General features: G+C 51.1%; 1 protein-coding gene across 3 annotated transcripts in view; it reads right to left on the bottom strand.

Moving 5' to 3' along the window:
* Window positions 1-17,830, bottom strand: part of DLGAP4 (DLG associated protein 4) — a 150,867-nt gene that overhangs the window by 71,536 nt on the left and 61,501 nt on the right. For 2 of the 3 annotated variants that reach the window (XM_069808061.1, XM_069808074.1), the window contains exon 1: window positions 70-1,111. In XM_069808061.1, the coding sequence (XP_069664162.1) occupies window positions 70-1,020 (951 nt within the window). In that variant the 5' untranslated portion in view covers window positions 1,021-1,111. Of the gene's footprint in view, window positions 1-69; window positions 1,112-11,115; window positions 11,210-17,830 lie in introns of those variants that run through there. The other variant, XM_069808068.1, reaches the window with a different exon arrangement.

Here is a 17,830-nt window from a genome sequence, read left to right as displayed (position 1 = left end):
CTACTGGGAGGGTGTCCCCTGTCTTCCTGCGCTCTCCCTGCATGGGCCATAACCCACCGCTGCACCCACCTGCAGGTAGTGGTAGGCCAAGTCTTGATGGCAGGACTTGGATTTCAGCAGTGCTTTGTCGATCGTGGCGGAGGCCTTCTGGCACACTTCCCGGGCATGGCTGAGTGTCAGCGTGGACCAGGAGCCTCTCTTAATGTAGTTGGAGTCATTGTTGATGGGGATATTGGTGCAAGGGGTGACCTTGAGGTCATTATTGCTCTTGGAGGATTTCAGCATGTGCTCGCTGATGGTATTGTAAGCGTGCATGAAATACTTCGGCTGGCTGTGGTCCGGCTGCCGGCCCAGTGTCATGAGGCCCATTGGGTTGCGGTAGCTGCAGGTATCACTATCTAAGTTGTCATCTGAGCTCCACCAGCCTGATATGTTGGATCTGGTCCTGCGCTTGGGCTCGGAGGTCTTCGCTCGGTCTTTGCTCTTGCTCCTCCGGTTTTGCTTGGGGTCATCTGCCCCCTTCTTGCCATTCATGTTGCCTTTGGTGGGGCCCTCCAGAGACTGGGACTTGGCAAATAGCTTCTGGACAGAGTGGACAAGGTGCCGGATGCGCCCAGGGCTCTCACTCCGGTGCTTTGCATCGCTCCTCTGAAACTGGAGGGTGCTGAAGCCGTCTCTGTGGATAGGCAGCTGCTTCTCAAACTGGTCAAGGAGGTTTGCAGGCAGGCGGTTGATTTTAGTGGCTTGGGCATGGCTTGGAAAAGGGTTGTCATCTGGGACCTCAAAGTGGGAGTTGTAATGGATGCGGGGGAAAGTGCTGCTGTTGGAGATCTGGTTGTTGAGTGGAAGGAGACAGTCGCCATGGAGGGTATTCTGGGCTGGGAATCGGGGGTCCATGGTAAAGGAGTCAGTGGGGCTGAGGAGATAAGGGTTCCTGTCCTGGGGGGCATAAAGAGAGTCTTGAGGGGAGTCCAGGTTATCGGAGAGGTGTCGGCTTCTGTTATCTCCTAAGCCCTTCATGGTCCCAGTGTTTCCTAGACCATCACTCAGAGGTGGTGCAGCAGAGCCTTGCAGGAGCGCCGATCCTGCTCCCCCGCAGACTTCCCTACACCTGGAGGAAGAGGACAGATGCTCAGAGCCTGCCGAGTACCTCTTTGGCAGCCCACTCCTCACTGGGGTGTCCTTGCGAGGGCTGTCCCAGCTCTAAAAGCAAATGCCACCAAGGTTAAGGGATGAAGGAGAGAAGCAGGATGGGAGAGAGATGACATGGCAGGAGGGAGGAGAAGGGGCAGGAGACCAGGGGCTGGAAAGAACAGTGTACAGGAGAGGAGGAGGGGAAGGATTCATTCTTTCGAGCTGCAGTTTAAGTGCTTGTGTATCTCTGTGCTCAACCACAGGCTGCTCTAATAATGCTGCTGCTATTTTTCTGGTCTCTGCACATGTTTATTTAATAGAGTCCCTTCCCCAGCCACCATAACAAAGGCTAGCAGGGGCACTGCCAGCAAATCACTGCTCCTGTCCCATTTGTTCAGGGGACTGGAGAAAAACCTGCTGCCAAACACTGCACACGGGCCTTGCCTGAGCCAAGGGAAGTCTGGAGCTGAGCATCCCATCTTCTGCATTATGCTTTGTGTTTCTGTGGTTACTGGATCTTGGAAGGGGACTGGCAGCCCTGGTCTGTGTGTTGAGTACAGCTGCGCTAATGTGATATGATGTCAAACGTCTCCTCTTCAACAAGTGCCCTTGTTTATGGCATGTTTTACCCTGGAGGAAATTGTTTCAGTAGCTACGATGAGAGCAGAGGTGTTTCTGAACACTCAGAGCCTGACCTGAGAAGCTGGTTGCTGCCCAGTTGATCTTTCCTGCCTTGCTGCATCGCTCCTGGGGGAGCTGTGTCACCCTCTGAGCCTGGCTGGCTGTCCCTTGCTACGGTCCTCCTCTGCCACAGCAAGCTGGCTGTGAGGCTGAGGTTGGACATCTGTGGCCCATTCAGCAGGTACAGGCATCCCTGCAGGGTCGTGGAGGGGGCACCTGGACACAGACGGTCCCCTTAGGGCAGGGTAGCTTCTCGCTGAAGACTTCTCTAGTGCACTTACCCCGTCCTGCTTGGCTCGGAGGGATCCTTATCTGCACTGGGTTATACAGGGAAAAAAGACAAACTTTTTGAGGCTGCTTAAAAAAAAATCAATGAACATATAGATGAGTTGTCAATCAATGAGTTGATTTTCCATACTTAAAACCTCTTTGAAATCATGTAGTGCATAAACTTATTCTCATTTCCTTTTACCTTTTAGTTTAGTTTCTTATTTCCTTTTTGCCTTAGTTTGAGTGTCACTTAAAGGCAACTAGCAAACAGTGAAGCATCCTATGGGTGCAAAAATCTGGAAAATGAGATCCTAGACTACTTTTTCAAAATCCAGGGCCCCAAAACATGTACAAGTAGCTGAACAGCTGCTCCTTGGTAAGATGAAGGGGCTGCTCTGGCAGCTGGGACATCAGGAGTCTGTGCAGAAGAGCCATTTTCCAACACTAGGATGATCCAATGTTCCCCAACATGCACCTGGAAGGGGAAATAGTGCCTGGACCCTCAGAGCCTTCAGTGAGTTTGTGAGAAACAAAACTATCATTTGCTTATTCCTAGAGGTAGTAGGATAATGGTGTGACCTTGCGAGAAGCAGAGCTGGTAGTCTGGGCTCCTGGGTTCTCCCTGTTCAGCCACAAATTTGACTCTAGTCTCTCCAGGAAGCTTGTCCTGCATGGAGTCTAGTCAGCAAAAGCAGCTAGGACTGAACTGGTGTGGGGAGCGGAGTCAGTAGTCACTGGAGGATGATAGGAATTGACAGGCTTGTTTTCCCTCCTCACACAGGGAAAAATGTATTAATAATGCAAAGCAGCTGGGGCTTTAAATAGTTGTTTGGAAGCACGAAAAGAAGAAGTGCAATGTATTCCATGGCTTGATGGTTCTTAAAAATTCTCCATCTAACTCTCTTGTTCCCAGCAGGTTGGCAAAGCAAAGCTGGTCTTTCTAAAGCAGTGGTATGCAAACAGCAGGCGAGTGCAGCCTGGGCTCCCGGCCCCGCTCTGACAGAGACTCCCACTCCCCCTCTGGCAAATCCCACTCTCGGGGGTCCTACCAGCTGTCCGGTGGTGAACTCAGCTGAGCGCACTTCTAGGCATTGCCAGCTGCCTGCCAGCACTCACGTGAACCCGCATGGCTCTTCTCCCCAGGGGATCCTGCGGCTGCACACAAGGCTTGCTCAGTCCTGTCCCACCTCTCCTGAAACCCACCTGGAGAAGCTGTACGGCCCCATGGGGTGGGTCTTCTAGACCTGCTGCTGACCTGGGCCCTGCAGCTGGTGCAGCTGCCTTCACCTGCAACCTGGTGCCCTGCCACATGGCCTGGGCTTCGGTGGTGTGGGAGAGATGATGTGATCCTCAGGCCTGTCCACCACATGGATAGTGCCCATGCGTTTTGAGTATGAGGACATGGTTGTCATCCTGGCCTGAGCTGGGGGAACTTTGATACCAAACCTGCCCTTCTTGCCAAAACACCCAATGCAACATTAGCCTTGACTGGTGACCAGCTGCTCATGGTCCCTGTGGGTGCCATCCTTTTTCTGTTGTGCTCTTCAGCAGCTAGGTGCATCAGCCTCTCTGGAGTCCCTTGCCCAGGGGACAGCACCCATGTGAGCTGGTGGAGCAGCAGTGGGTGCTGACTGGAGAAGTGCCACAGAAGAAAGGCTCATGGATGTGCCAGGCAGCCTTGCTCCTGCTTTGTGCAAGCTGGCATCAGCACAGTAGTTGAAGACTGGTGACAAAAAGCCCCAGGAGATGTTCTCAAAGGAAACCCTCTGGACAGAAGAGAAGGACAGGGTGTAGAAAGACAGGCTCCAGACTGAGCTATCCATGTGGACATTTAAATTCCAGATGGCCATGAATGGGCAAGCTCAACCCTGCCTGACTTGGAGGGGAAGCCCTGCAGGCAGCAGGGAGCCTAAATCCTCCCTGAATAACACCCTGATCTGCCTAGGCTCAGCTCTGCCTGCCATGACCTCCCTTCCTTCCATGCCCCAGCTCTGGACTCCCAGCAAGGTCCTTCACTCAGGCTCATCTGCCCAAGGCCTTGCTGGCTCTGATGGAAACTGTGCATCATGCGCTACAGGAGTCAGACGGTCCCTATGGAGACAACACAGCGCTGATTTGATTATAATGGGATGTCTCTGGATATTGATATTAAATACATCTTTTCCTAGAAAGGACAATCAATATTTGAAGCAGAAATCTCCCAGGCATTCCTGAGACTTCAGCCCTGTGACTGCTTCACCACAAAGCACATCAGCATCACTGCTTTTGTGTTCACTGGGCTCCAGAATAAAGTAAACCTGCCTTAGGACTCAAAATACATAGGGAAATGAAATTAAATTAAATAAATGAAGTGAAAATAAATGAAATGCAATGAAAGCTTGGCTTTCAAGGGAAGAGCAGGGCTGGGGGCCAGGCTGGCTCAGGACAGCTCAAGAAGCAGAGGGGCAGGGAGGAGTGACTGAGGGGCTGTGGGGACAAGTGGGAAGGGAGGAAAAGTGAAGTTTGGTGGGGGGGCTGGAGGGGTGGGAGCAGAAGGGATGGGAAGGCAGGGAGCAGGGGAGGGCAGGGAGCTCCCTCTCTCCCGGGCTGATGTGCTCTTGCCAAGGGCAGACACTCACTTCTATATGGCAAATAGTTTATTGCTCCCTTTTCCTCCTGTGGGCTCTTGCAGGGCTGCCAAAAGGTCCTAGTCCTCCTGCCTGTCCTGCTTGCCCTGGGCATCTCTTCACGTGATGGCCAGCCACAGTGTGGGGCACCAGCCTTGCTGCTGGGCATGTGTCAGGTCAGGGCTGGTGGGGCAGTCAGGACTCCCCTAGCCCCTGGTGCCCACCATGCTGTGTTGGCTGCAGCCTCTGTGTGTTGGTTTCCCTTTAAGATGGATTAAACTGTTTTCATTACATTTCAATTACTCTCTGCAATCCTTGGCACTTTCTTGAGACATGGGGTCAGGGAAGGGAAAAACCCAACAAGCCTCTTTCCTGCCATCTTTTTAATTTGGAAGGATGAAAAAGCTTGAAATTAAATCCCACAAATCCACGATTCTGCAGCTCACAAACTGGGCAAGGTTTGTCTCCCAGGACAGCTGTCTGGTGCCCCTGCTGTGTCCTCCTGCCCTGAGTCAGGCATCACAGCAAGGAGGTGGGCGGCCCCCAACCACAGGGAGGGCACCCAGAGTGGTCAGCAGGAGAAGACCCTGGTTAGCAGATGGTCATAGCCGGGGCTGCCAAGGCATTGAGAGGCTACACCCCTGAGCCCAGGGGAAGGGGCTGGTTTTGCTGCGTGGCTCCATTACCTTCCTTCCCCTCAGCTTGTGTTTTTTTGGGGTTGCCTTTCCTCTTCCCAGTGGCTTTGCTGATGCTCAGAGGTCTCTGAGGTGCAGCAGATGACCTGACCTGATTTATGGCAGTTTTGTGTGTCCCAAACCAACTAGCTGGATTCAGCTTCCTCTCAGGCACGGTTTACAACAGCAGCACTGGAGCTGCCTGTTTGCAGGCTCAGACTGACTGCACTGAATTCACTTACTTACAGCAGCACCTCCTGCAAAATACATCTGCAGCTCCAGACACCAAGCAGTGTATGAAATCTCAAATCATGCAGAAGATGATAGCCTTGCTTGAAGAAGCTTCCTGCTCAGCAGGGACTCCTCTCCTCCCCTGGCTGAGCGCTGCCAATGCTTCCCTCCTGTAGGACCCACAGCTGCTGTGCTTGTCTACTGTGAGTGGGAGATGGGGCTGGTCCAGGGGCTGCCGACGCTGGTGGGAGATTGTTCACTCCACTTCAGGAAGACTGAATCACATCTTCATTGTGAGCTGAAAAGCCTCTGTTGTTGTAAAGAGATATTTCAAGGACTGCAAATATTTGCTTTTCTGGCTCTTTTTAACAGCAAAGAGATTAGGCTGGCCTGAACTCTGGGCAGAGCAGAAGGTAACTGAAAGGAACTGGATGGAGAAGAGGAGACAGCTGCAATGCAGTGTAGACGCTAGCAAAGCAATGATTTCCTAGCTATCTGTCCTGTCCTCATTCTCATGTGCCCGCCTAGCTTATGGCTCTCCATCCAGCCAGTTGCCCAGCCAGGCAGTGTTTGGCGAGTCCTTGATATTATGGTTTGTAACTCCTGGCAGAAAGTGTGAGTGAGAAGTCTGTCAAAATGCCACCCAGGGCAGAAGTCCAATGAGCTGTCTTGGAGATACCTGTCTGCCTTTGCAATCCTATAAAGCTCTGAAGTTTCTACTACCCATCCAGGATGTCTCTGGTGGCAGCTCCAGCCTGTGATGTCTTGTCCTGTCCACCCTGCACATGGAGAACAGATCTTCTTCCTCCGTTGCACCCTTGGAGACGAGCTCCATGTCCCCTTGGAGGTGCTCCACGAGGCTATGCACTGTGTCCTCGAGAAGATGGCTGCCCCGGAGACACTGGCCACGGGTCTGTCCCCATCTCCCCATAGTACTTCCTCCCCTGTTGCTGTGACGTGGTGAAGGCAGCAGCCAGAGGACCACCGCTCTGCAGGGGATGCTTCTTGCCTGTTCCAAACAGGCTTGAGCCCCAGGAGACAAAACAACAAAGCCTGGGAGGCCCCTGCGCTTGTGAGAAGGCAGAGCACCTTCTGCAAGCCAACCATGTTAGGGACCACCAGCTTTGATCAGCTTCTGTGCTGGGGCTCTGCACCACAAGGGACTTGGGCAAACCACCTGCCACTGCCCACCATACCTCCATTTTAACTTTGGGGTGGAGGTGGGTTTCCAGGAGAAACTACCCTTTTTCTCATGTCTCTGGTATCCCATGGGCCAAATTCCCCACTTAAATTCTGCAAACCCACCTTAAAGTAGCTTATACTGAGGGCATGGAGAAGACAGGGCAGAGGACAGGGGAAACCCTCTGCCCTCTCTCAGCGAGGAGGGAACAAGAGGAGGAAATGCAGTACCTTACCCTGCCAGCCTTGCCTTGCCTTGCTGCTATCTGCTTCAGTCCATTTCCAGGATTTCACTTTGCAATTAGCTGGTGTTTACAAGTCCAGTGCGTGGCAGAGTCAGCTGGTGCTAGGGCTCACTGGGCAGCGCTCGCTCCTTCTCACCAAGCCTGGCAGGGCATAGGGAGCTCTGAGAGCACCCCAGTGTTCACCTGGATTTCTGCTCCTTGTGCGTGCGTGTTGGGACTGTATCAGGAGGGCAAACACATGTCTGTGGCTGTGGATGGTGTGTTGGTGTGCTGTTGCCAGTGGTGTGCATGGTGGAGGCCCAGGTACAGGGATCAGGGTTGCCTTGCCAGGCACTGGAGGTGGGCAAGAGGGAGGTCAGACCTACCTCTGCAGCTTTCACAGCATCAGGGACTGCAGTCTGCATGTGGGTGCTTCTGCTCCTGTAGAAACTGGGGAGCTGCAAGCGCTGGCCTGGTGGCTGCATTTCACCTCCCACAGCCAGCAGTGGGTGCAGGCTCTGTGCTACCTCCATCCCTTTTACTATGCCCTTGGCACACATCTTCCATGCAAGAAGTCCATGCCCTCTCCCTGGCCACCCTCCTCTGCAAACAGCCATGGCTGCCCTGACTGAGCAGTGCCTTGATCCAGAAACAGGCACTTGAAGAGCTCTTCTTTCTCCCCAAAATCATGAAAGCATCATTCCCTCCTTCCCTTGCTTCCCTCTTCTCTCTGCCTCCCTCTCACAGCTTAGCCATAGATTCCTGCTATTCCCACCAGCAGAGCTTTCCAACAGTTTCTAAGTTTGTTCCCTGTGGAAACACCAAAGCTGCTGCCCCCACACTGCATGCCAGCCCAGGGGCCTTCATCCTTGCTGGATGGAGGGAGGAACCTACCACCTCCTGGGAGAGCTCAGGTCTCTCATCCTAACCTCTGTCATGTTCCATCTAAAGAACATAACGCACCACAAAATCACTGCACCTGTGCAAAACACCAGGCGCCAGACATACAGCCAGACCTTGGTCCAGGTGGTGCCAGCAAGAAGCCAGAGACCCTCTTGCCAGGCTTCTTGGCTGGCATTTATATAACAACCTTGTTATATAGTCCAACACAGACTTGTTTAGGTTGGAAGGCATCTCTTGAGATCATAAGCTTTGAAGCAGCATTTGCCTGAACAGGACTGTTTGGGGAAGGACGTGTACTACTGAGGCAGGGCTGGCCACGAAGGGCCAGGAGGCCATTCAGGTGCTGCTCAGGAGAGGCAGGTAGAAGCATCAGGAGAAGCAGCAGCCTGTAAAATGGGACTGCTCAGGGCATAAGTCCTCCAGAAGGAAGAAATCCCTGTCCTGATGGGGCTGCAGGCACCCTTTGGAGTCAACTAGTCTTGCCCTCTGCTGATCAGCTCTTCCAGGGCTCCACATACCATAATCTCCCACGTAAACCTCAGCCCAGCCATCCAAGCTGGCTGCAAACACATGGGTGGCTTTTATATATAGCAACCTAGCAACATGCTAATAACTAGCTAGATAAGGAATAAATGATTTGCAACCTGCAGAAGAAAAATGACTCCCCTCACCCTGCCGCAAGAAGCTTAAAAAATTGTATACTGTGGTGTAGGTGACGTCGGTCTGCCTACACGCATGAATTCAAATGTTCCCTGAATTAGCAGGAACACTTCATGTGGCATTCAGCAAGGGGGGCCCACTGGCTTCCAGGGCGTTGCATTAATGATGATTCAAAGAGTTCAGAATCTAATTACAGGGGATAAAAATAGCCAGCTTCTACTTAGAACAATTCATTATACAACAGACCTTCCTCCAGCCTCTTTCTGCTGCTCGCTTCTTCCTGGGAATTTTTCCACTGCTGCTGGGGAGCTTTGTCCCAGGGGTAGAGCAGGTACCAAGGTCAAAGCAGCAGGCAATGCTGCCCATCCTGGAGTGCTGAGGAAAGCTTAAGCCAGGGTCTCCTGAGGAGCACCCATGGGGTTAAATGTCACCTGGACCTTCCTACTGAGACATGTGACAGCATCGCCAGGAGAACCAAGGCATAGCCACCCTTTGCCCCTCACTCTCCATACAGCAATGGAGGGGAGACAGTGGCTTCCAGTGAATCATGTGTCTCACCTACCAGGGATACCTCCTTAGGAGATGGATGTATTGCTTTATGAGGGCCAGTCTGCCTGCTGCCTGAAGGTGTCCCAGTGGGTTCGCCCAGCCCATCTACAAATCCAACTTCCAGGCAGCTAACGCTAGATGAACCAAAGCCCAGCACAGGCTACACTAGCATATGACCTCAAGAAAGTGTGCAGCACTGATTTCTCAATGCTACTGAGTTCCATGTCACCAGTGGAAGGATCTCCTCACATCTCACTTCATGTGTGAATAAGTGGTCTGTGCTTTTTTAATGTGGAATCTGCATACAGCTCCCAAGGCTTCATGGCAGTTGAATAGTGCCCCACAGCCCTGGGAGTGTCAGTGCATGCCTGTGGTCTCCTACTCGTTCTTCAGGCAAAGCGATATCTCTGCTGGGACTGCCAGCTGATGCCCACTGGGGTGATGGGGAGGGATGGGGTCTGACTGGAGCCAAAACAGACACTACTTTTTTTGGTAGCAGCACAATCAAATGCTGTGAAAATCAATGGCTGCAATATGACAAAGATTTTTTACTTTAGGTGTTGACTCAGGTAGAGGAGCAGATGAACTCTTGAGAGAGACAGAGAACTTATTTTCATGCAAATGTCCCTGGTAATATAATCCACGCTCAAGGGAACAAAACCCCAGAAACTTTAAAACCTATTTGCCTGTCCCTAAATAGAAGTTTCTCAAAGTTCTCCAGAAGATGGGATCTGCTCTGAAGAAGGAAATGCAAAGCATTAAGTCAGTCAAATGAGCCAAATGAAGGCAAGATAAGAAAGGGAGAGTTTTCAGGAAGAAAGCAGGAGAATGATGAGATGGAGTGCAAGGACCAGGGCAGTGAGCAAGGGTCATTGTCTTTTGAGACCTACCTGCAGTCTCTTCTCTCTTACAGGCACTTGGGGCACATGCTGGTGACAACGTGGTGCATGTTCCAGCTTGTCTGGAAGAGCAGCTAATGAGACAAGTTGGGACCAAACCTGATTTGTTCTGGTCAGTGCTGTTCAAGAGGCCTGGAGGGGTGTGTGTGTGTTTGCAAAGCCCTCCGTGAAGCAAGCAGAGGATGAAAAGCACTTAATGTGGCTGCCCTCGACCTTGCTTATGGTGTGACTCCCAGGATGGAGGTTGTCCACACTTGCACTGCAAACTTGTGACACAGAAGAAGGCATGCCACTCTGCTTGGTGTCTTGTGCTACCACCCTGCCCCAAACTGCCAGCTGGATCCTCCTGTCTCACCGTGCTACCAGAGCAAGAAGCAGCCCTACAACCAGTGGTACCGAGGAGTAAGCAGACGAGAAGGTGGGGATAGCTGGGTGGGTAGGGACAGGCTCCTTGTCCTAGATGTTTGTGGCACAGTAGTAACAGGGTGCTCTGCATGGTGATGGCTGTTGCTGCTGTGCCACCAGGTCTTTGCAGCTTTGCAAGGACGTTGCTTTGCTCCAGGGCAGATGTTCCCATTGCCTGAACATCCAGATGAAGCTAGGCAGGTCCAGATGAAGCTAGGCGGGGCCCTGCCTGCATTTGGGATGCAGGATGGAGATGCTTTCTGGCAGTGCCTGAGATAAAGCAGCTCATGTTGCCTGAGGGTCCTGGGGCAAGGGGAAGCAGGTGGGGAAAAACCAGTGCTCCCTCTGTCATTCTTTCCAGAGAACAGACTGAGACTCATCTGCAGCCTCCTGTGTGCTCAGAGCTGCGGTAGCACTTCCTTTGTCTCAAACTAGGTCAGTGTGGAGGAGTGACGTTACTATAGCAATCAGTATTAGATTTCATAACTTTATTTTAGTGATGGGCGTGTTGCAGGATTCACTACTAGATGGAAGGAGGGTTGTCATTGAAATACCTTCTCCAGCTCTACTTCCCCAGCCCTCTTCTCCCTCCTGCTCTGCTGCCCCTCGAAGCACACGCACACAGCTGTGTCTGCCCATCCCGTCCTCCCCCTTGGCTGTTTCTGAAGAGCTCCAAAGTAATCCCTGGGCCATACTGTACCTCTCACAGCTTGCTGGGCTTGGGGACTAGGCCAGATTCAGCATCCTGTGTACCTTGTGTCCCTCTGGGCTCCAGAGCTGTCCCTCATGAAGACCTGCCAGGCAGAGAGAAAAGGGAAAACGTCCTTGGGTCACAACAAACAGAGTGGTGTCTTCCTGCCAAATGTTCCAGGCCATAACCCTGATGTTGTAAAGACACAACAACTCTGACTGACACCCAGGTTGTCTTCATTAAGTCCTAGCAAAGACAGGGCAAATGCAAGAAACCATCCTATGTAAAGAGGCAGAGACAATACCCATGGGAGGGGGGAAAGATGTGGAAGTGGGTCCCATGTCCCTCTGTGTTGCACATGGACTGAAAGGATGGACTGGAAATCAGCTAGGTGAGGACGAAAAAATGCAAAATACCCGGGCTTCTTGCTCAGGGGCACAGGGCTGGAGCGAGACCCTTTGTGGGAAAGTGCTCTTTGACTTTCCTTCCCTTGTTTCTTTGTCATGAAAGAATCCCTCAGGGAACCCCCTTGCTGCCCTTAGCTGTATTTTTGTTTCTTGGCCATGCCAGGAGCTTACTGACCTGAGCAGGGGTGATTCTGTAACCCTCTGTGCCTCATCTTCTGGGCTGTTCGCTTTGCTCTGAGCCATGGGAGAACAGAGACTGGTAAGGCAGGAAGGACAATCCTGAGGATAAACCCCGACTGGGGTGGCAGGCAGCAGCTGGTTATCTTTGGTGTGTCCTAGCTATACACCTGCCAAAATCTGCATCTTACTCTCACCTACCAATGCTGCTCATTAAACTTTTGCTTGAGCAGGTCACACTGTAAATCTCTTCCCTCTGGTCACTACGTGCTACTGTATGGCAGCTAAAGCATTGTACTTCATTCTTCATTGTCATTCACCATCAGCTATGCTGCAAACAACTGAAAAAAAATGCTCCCTGTATGAAAAGTAAAGTAAATAAATATGGGGAAAACCCCCCAGTGTTTCTTAATGTCCTCAGAAACCTACACATCACAACAGAGAACACAGCCTGTATTATTTTATCAGCGAGATTAAATATTATTTGGGGTTTACATCAATTAATTTCCAAGGTAGGCTTGTGTGTATGCATGCATGCTTTCTATTCTGCACTGAGAAGATGCAGGCACGGTGCTGGGACAATCTGGCGAATCCAGCCTTTTGCTGCTGAGAAGCAAGAGATGGGAATGGCATGGTAACTCAAAGTGAGGAGTCAGCATTCCTATAATGGTATTTTTTTTCATTCCTAATTGAACAGAGGATGCCATCTGGGTCTTGAGAAAGCCTGCCTAGAGCTCAAGGAGGCTTTAAAATAGGCGAACCCCAGTTTCTTGACTGGGAGAATGTATGGAAGGCTGGGACAAGGACACAAACCTCAGCAGTGTTTCTATGAAAGATGGATGTGAGTGGTGGGTTTGACTCCCTCTCGGGTGAAGCAGAAGATGACCGAACTGGTGCTCTAGTGCCAGCGATAAGACAGCAGCTCTTTGTCCCCAGAAAGGAGAGATGGGCACTGCAGTGCTCATGAGATCCTGCTCTCTCACCCTGCCATCACCCAGCAAGAGGGGTTTTCTCCCCAGGATAACTCATGCCTTTACAGACATCCCAGGTGCAATGTATGCCTGGGTTATGACAGAGGCCCCGCATTTCCTTCCAAACACACACCCTGGGAAAGCCAAGCAGGAGACAGCTGTTGTTTAGACAGGGCAGTCACATCTGTCCCCAGAACTAACTTGTCTTCTGCACCAAAACACTTGTTTTTTGAGTTTCTTGCTGCTGATGGGTACTCAGCTGTGAAAACCAGAGACAGATGCTCTATCCAGGAGGTACAGCAAACATGCTTCCACCTAACCAAGGAGGCCTCTGTTCTGGAGGCATCAGCTCCTGAAGACAAGGGACAATTCCACATCCCAAACTCAGATGTTCCTGAGCTTAGAGGTGTCAAGGAGGTAGTAAGTTGCTGCCAATAGGCCACTACTCCCAGCAATAAAGACAGTGCTGTGTGAATGTGGTAAGATGAGATATGATGATTCTGGGTGCTGCAAATGGTTGTGCAGCAGTAATTGCATCGACACCATCCAACCCATTCACAGCTCTTTCCACATGAAAAGTGAATTCCAGATACTAGTGAGCTGAGTTAGGTTTGAGCCAGTAATCCAGACATGAAGAGCCTGCATAGCCAGTATCCATGGCTAGTGCTACCTACAGCCATCCATAGCATCAGCATCCCTCTGCCAGCAGCACAGCTATTGCTCTCCTGCTCTAATGCCACCAGTACTGTCATGAAGCGTAACACTATGTATCACTAGAGCCACTAATGTCGATCATGAAAGTCTGCAGCATATGCTAGCAATGCTCTCAGCACCACTCCTGGGTGCACTAGTGCCCAGCATCCTGTATCACCACCAGTAGCTACTTGCACTGGAAGTATCTGTTCAGTACTACCATCACCCGTCATGTCTGTGTCTGTCACCAGCACTCTCAGGGTATCCTGGAATACCTCTAGAACCAGTGCTGATCCTGGGACCCCTTGGCACAGAGTGACTCTGATGGGTGGGAGGAGCAGTGCCTGGGCTCTAGGCCTCCACTCACCCTGCAGATTTATCAAAATAGAAGATGCCATTGAAGCTCTGGGGAAGAAACATTTTTGACTGTAATACTGCTTTTGTCTTTGCATGCTACGGTTGCACTGAGAAAGCAGTGCTATAATTACCTTTAATTAATATCAGCATCAACGCCCCAAGGAAATGCAAATGAACAATTGTGCCACCAGCACAATTACATTATGTTAACTACCAGCGATCCACCTCCATCATCCCCCTCTTTCTCCCATTCTCAGGAGCAGCTTGCTCACATCATGGTTGCTGCATGGAGGGGGTGAGATTGAAGATGATGTGTGGAAGGACATACACTGCTACGAGAGGTGGTGTAACCTCAGGCAAGTGGATTGCAGACTACGGGGAATGGTGGGGAGCAGGGGGCAAGCTGAGGTCCCTGAGCTTCCAGGCAATGAAGACACAGGATGCTGGAGGAAGCAGCCAAGGGTCCTTCCAGGGTGGTCTGCTCCCATGTTGTTGTTTGCTCAGGGCTGTCCTGCTGATGAACTGATGTCCTTTCCCCGCATGATTCAAGACACTTTTGGTGAACTAGGGCCTCAGATGCTCTGCAGCCAAATCTCACTGGAGAACCAGCTCATGATTATTGTTCCTCTGAGCCTTGGTCTAGGAGAGGAGGGCCACAACCTGCCCTTCTGTAGCCCATGTGGTTCTGTTGGACTTGAAGTGTGGCTGGAGAAGACCTTGAAGAGACTGACCTGGTATTCATGATCCCTAGTATTGCCACCTCAGAGATGACTGCAGCTAAATGACAGAAAGAGGCAACTCTGAGTAAAGGATCCTGTTGCCTGCTGGGGTCTCTGGAGGAAGTTGATGAGGGTTTCAGTCATGACTGAGCAGTGGAAAGCACAGCCTGCTCGCACGGCAGCATGATGCAAAAGGCAGGATGGTCTTTCCCTTCCAGCCAGCCACTCCTGGGGCCACACAGGTGTGGCCACAACCTGGGCAGAGCAAGGCAAGAAGAGCAGTCACGGTGGGCATTCCTGGGAAGGTGCAGATGGTGCTGGGATTTAATTTTGGTGAAAATACTGTGAAATGTTACAGGCTCAAAAAGCAGCATTTTGGGCTGGGTCTGTGTGAGAAAGGGAGGCCCCTCCCTGGCTGTTCCCTCACCTCCTGCTGCAGGGACATTCTGCTTCTCTTCCAGACTTGAGCGAGCCCCAGCAAACTGCCACATCTGCTTGTTAAACCTCAGAAGAAATGAAGTCCTTGTGTCAGGGAACCAGCAAAGTGACCTGCCTGGGCTTCTCTATTTCGCAGCTGGCCCCATGTCAGATACAGAGCTCTTATACAGGAGAAAGGCTGTGAGCCCGAGTGAAGATCCTCAGGATGTCTGCAGGGATGGAGGGGATCAGCAGGTCCAGCACCGGGGCAGTAAGAAATGGGTGAAGAGCACAGGCAGGCATGCAGGCTCCCAGCAATGGCAAGCGCTATTGAATGCAATGTTCCCCTCCTCCTGCTATCATCCCTAACTTGAGTTCCTTCTAATAGTTACATTTACAGACTGTAAGTTCAGATATAGTCATTATAAACCTCTGGCCTGCGCTCCTTTATGAAATAGGCCGTAGCACCATTCTGTGCAAATCCAGCAACAGCAATAATGAAAATAAATATATGTGTGTTCTTGTACCTCTAATCTCATAACCATTTCTCTGGATAAAACAAATACCTTTAGTACCTTTGGGTGTCCCAGAAAAAAAATATATTTTGTATGAAGGATGCTTGGGGCCTGATTTGAGAGCTACCACTGCCTCACATTCAAGAAAGGAAAAAAGGATGCTGTGGAGAGAGTGGAGACTACAGATGAGATATGGCTGTTCATAAGTGAAGAGATTTCTAGCCAGTATTAAGATTCTTCTGAAGGAGGTACGAATGGAAAAATATGTGTGTAAAAGCACCAGAGGAAACAATTGAGCAAAGGTGGGAAGGGTGGCAAAGTCATGCTGAACCGTGAGGAACATGGTCTTCTCTCTGAGCCCAGAAGTGTGCCACTCTGCAAAGGTCCCTGCACAGATGACTTGTCAGTAGAAGAGTTCTGTTCAGGTCATGGGAGGAGGGAAACAAGGTTACAGCACATTGCATGTGCTGTTCCTCTTCCTCTCTCCCACCAGGAAGGTACCCTGAACACAAAGATAATGCACACTAATCTTGCCTGAGATTTATGGAAGTTGAAGTAAGCAAGAGGCTGAGGCAAAAGATCCACCCATTGTGACAGTTGACTCCTAGAGGGTGTAAAAGACTGATCCCAAACCCACATCCTTGTCAATCAAGAAGAACCAGAGAGACACAGTGGGGACCAGACAGCAGTGCTCCTCTCCTTTAATTCTGTACACAGGTGAACCTGGCAAGACCTCCTGGACATAAGCCTTGGAGCTTGTGAGTACAGGAAGGACAAAAACTTCAGAGAGAATGAGTTTGAGGATTGAAATCTGTTTCCTTTGAAAGAAATACCACCCTCCCTTCTGGTAAGATCTTGTATTAAATTTTGTTTCATTAATTTACTAAATAAACACACAGACAACTAGGGTCTGCTCTGCCTGATTAGAGATTGAAGCTTGGCCAGGCCAGCAGCACCAGAGAGGAGAGGAGGAGACATAATTCCCTGTGGGTGGAGGTTACCAAAATTTACCATGGGAAGAGCAGAAAAGAGCTCTGAGGTTCCCAGTGGAGGAATGGGAGACGGAGCTGGGTGGAGCAGAACTGAGCCTCTCTGGTCCATGCAGTGAGATAATCACACCCACAGTGACACCCAGCAGGGAAGATGGATGCTCTTACTGAGGGATCCCACTCACCAGCAGGGTGGCATGTTCCCTCCCCAGGGCCCAGATACACTGGGTGTCCACAAGACTGGGTAGCCTGTCATTGCTGAGGAGGGATTCACTAATCCACACTAATGATGCACCTCACAGGCAAGAGCTCCTGGGCATGCAGAGGGCAGTGGTGGAGCTGGGGATGCTGGAGGCACTGCTGGGGCAGCTGTGTGCGTCTGCAAGAAGGCGGCTCCTGCAGCGCTGCCCAGCTGGCAGCGTGAGGGTGTGAGCTGGCAGGGTCCGGTGTGGTGCAGCGCTCCATGAGATGCTGTTCATGATGGAAACCCTTCCTCTGAGGGCATGGGGACCAAGGAGGGTGCGGGACAGACCCAGTAGGATATGAAACAATGAAGGAGAAGGGCAAGTAGAAGGGACTGAGGAGCCTTCACTAGCATGACATCATGATGTTGAGCATAAAATTGGTCCAGACAGCAAGGGACTTGAAGAGAAGAAATTCTTTAATTGCCTTCACACCAGTGCCAGGGAGCCTGGATAACACACTGCTCACGTATGGACACGAATTTGACCTAGTTGTGCTACCAAAATCTGGCTGGGAGCATCATATAATTGGAATGTTAAAATCAGCAAATGTTGAAATCAACACCTTTAGGGAAGAATGAGGGCACAAAGAGGGACATTGAATGTCATGGCAGGCAAGGTCACCTTTTTGAGTCATATATACCCGTAAAGCTTACAGATCTGTGTCCTAGCAGAGGAAGCAGAAGATGGAGAATGCATGGGCTTTCTACAACCCACCAGCTCATCCTGGTGAGCAAGACAGCTGGCTCTGCAAGCATCTCTGTGGTAAGCATGGAAAAGAGGTTGGCTTGTTATAAGGAACTTATCTGGAGAGTCTGGTGCCAAGAACTGTATCCTAGTATGACCCCAAGATTGACTTGAGGGACATGGTGGCTAAGCAGCTGGACATGGCATCTGTGCAAAATGATGGTTAAAGTGAGACTCTGCCTCAACCAACGAAGGACACTGCAGTAGAAGCAGGGCCTGTGGGTGGCACAGACACTCTCTTACTAGAAAAGAGGGTCCTTTTCTGGCAGCTCCGGATCTGGGAGGATGTTGATAAACTGGAGATGGTTTAGAGAAGAGCCATGAGGACTGCATGATGTGGCTCACACCAGGAGGCACCAGGCACACAAGCAACTTCACTGCAGACCACCAGTCCTTAAAAGGCTGACAATGGAGGGCTCTTCAGCACTGCAGCCAGGACCCCATATGCATCCCGGGGAGGCACCTGAAGATGGTTCAGTCTGGACCACAA

Source organism: Haliaeetus albicilla, chromosome 2 (assembly GCF_947461875.1).
Source record: "Haliaeetus albicilla chromosome 2, bHalAlb1.1, whole genome shotgun sequence".
NCBI lineage: Eukaryota > Metazoa > Chordata > Aves > Accipitriformes > Accipitridae > Haliaeetus > Haliaeetus albicilla.
The sequence above is the reverse complement of the archived record's forward strand: the minus strand, read 5'-3'. Positions and strand labels throughout refer to the sequence as shown.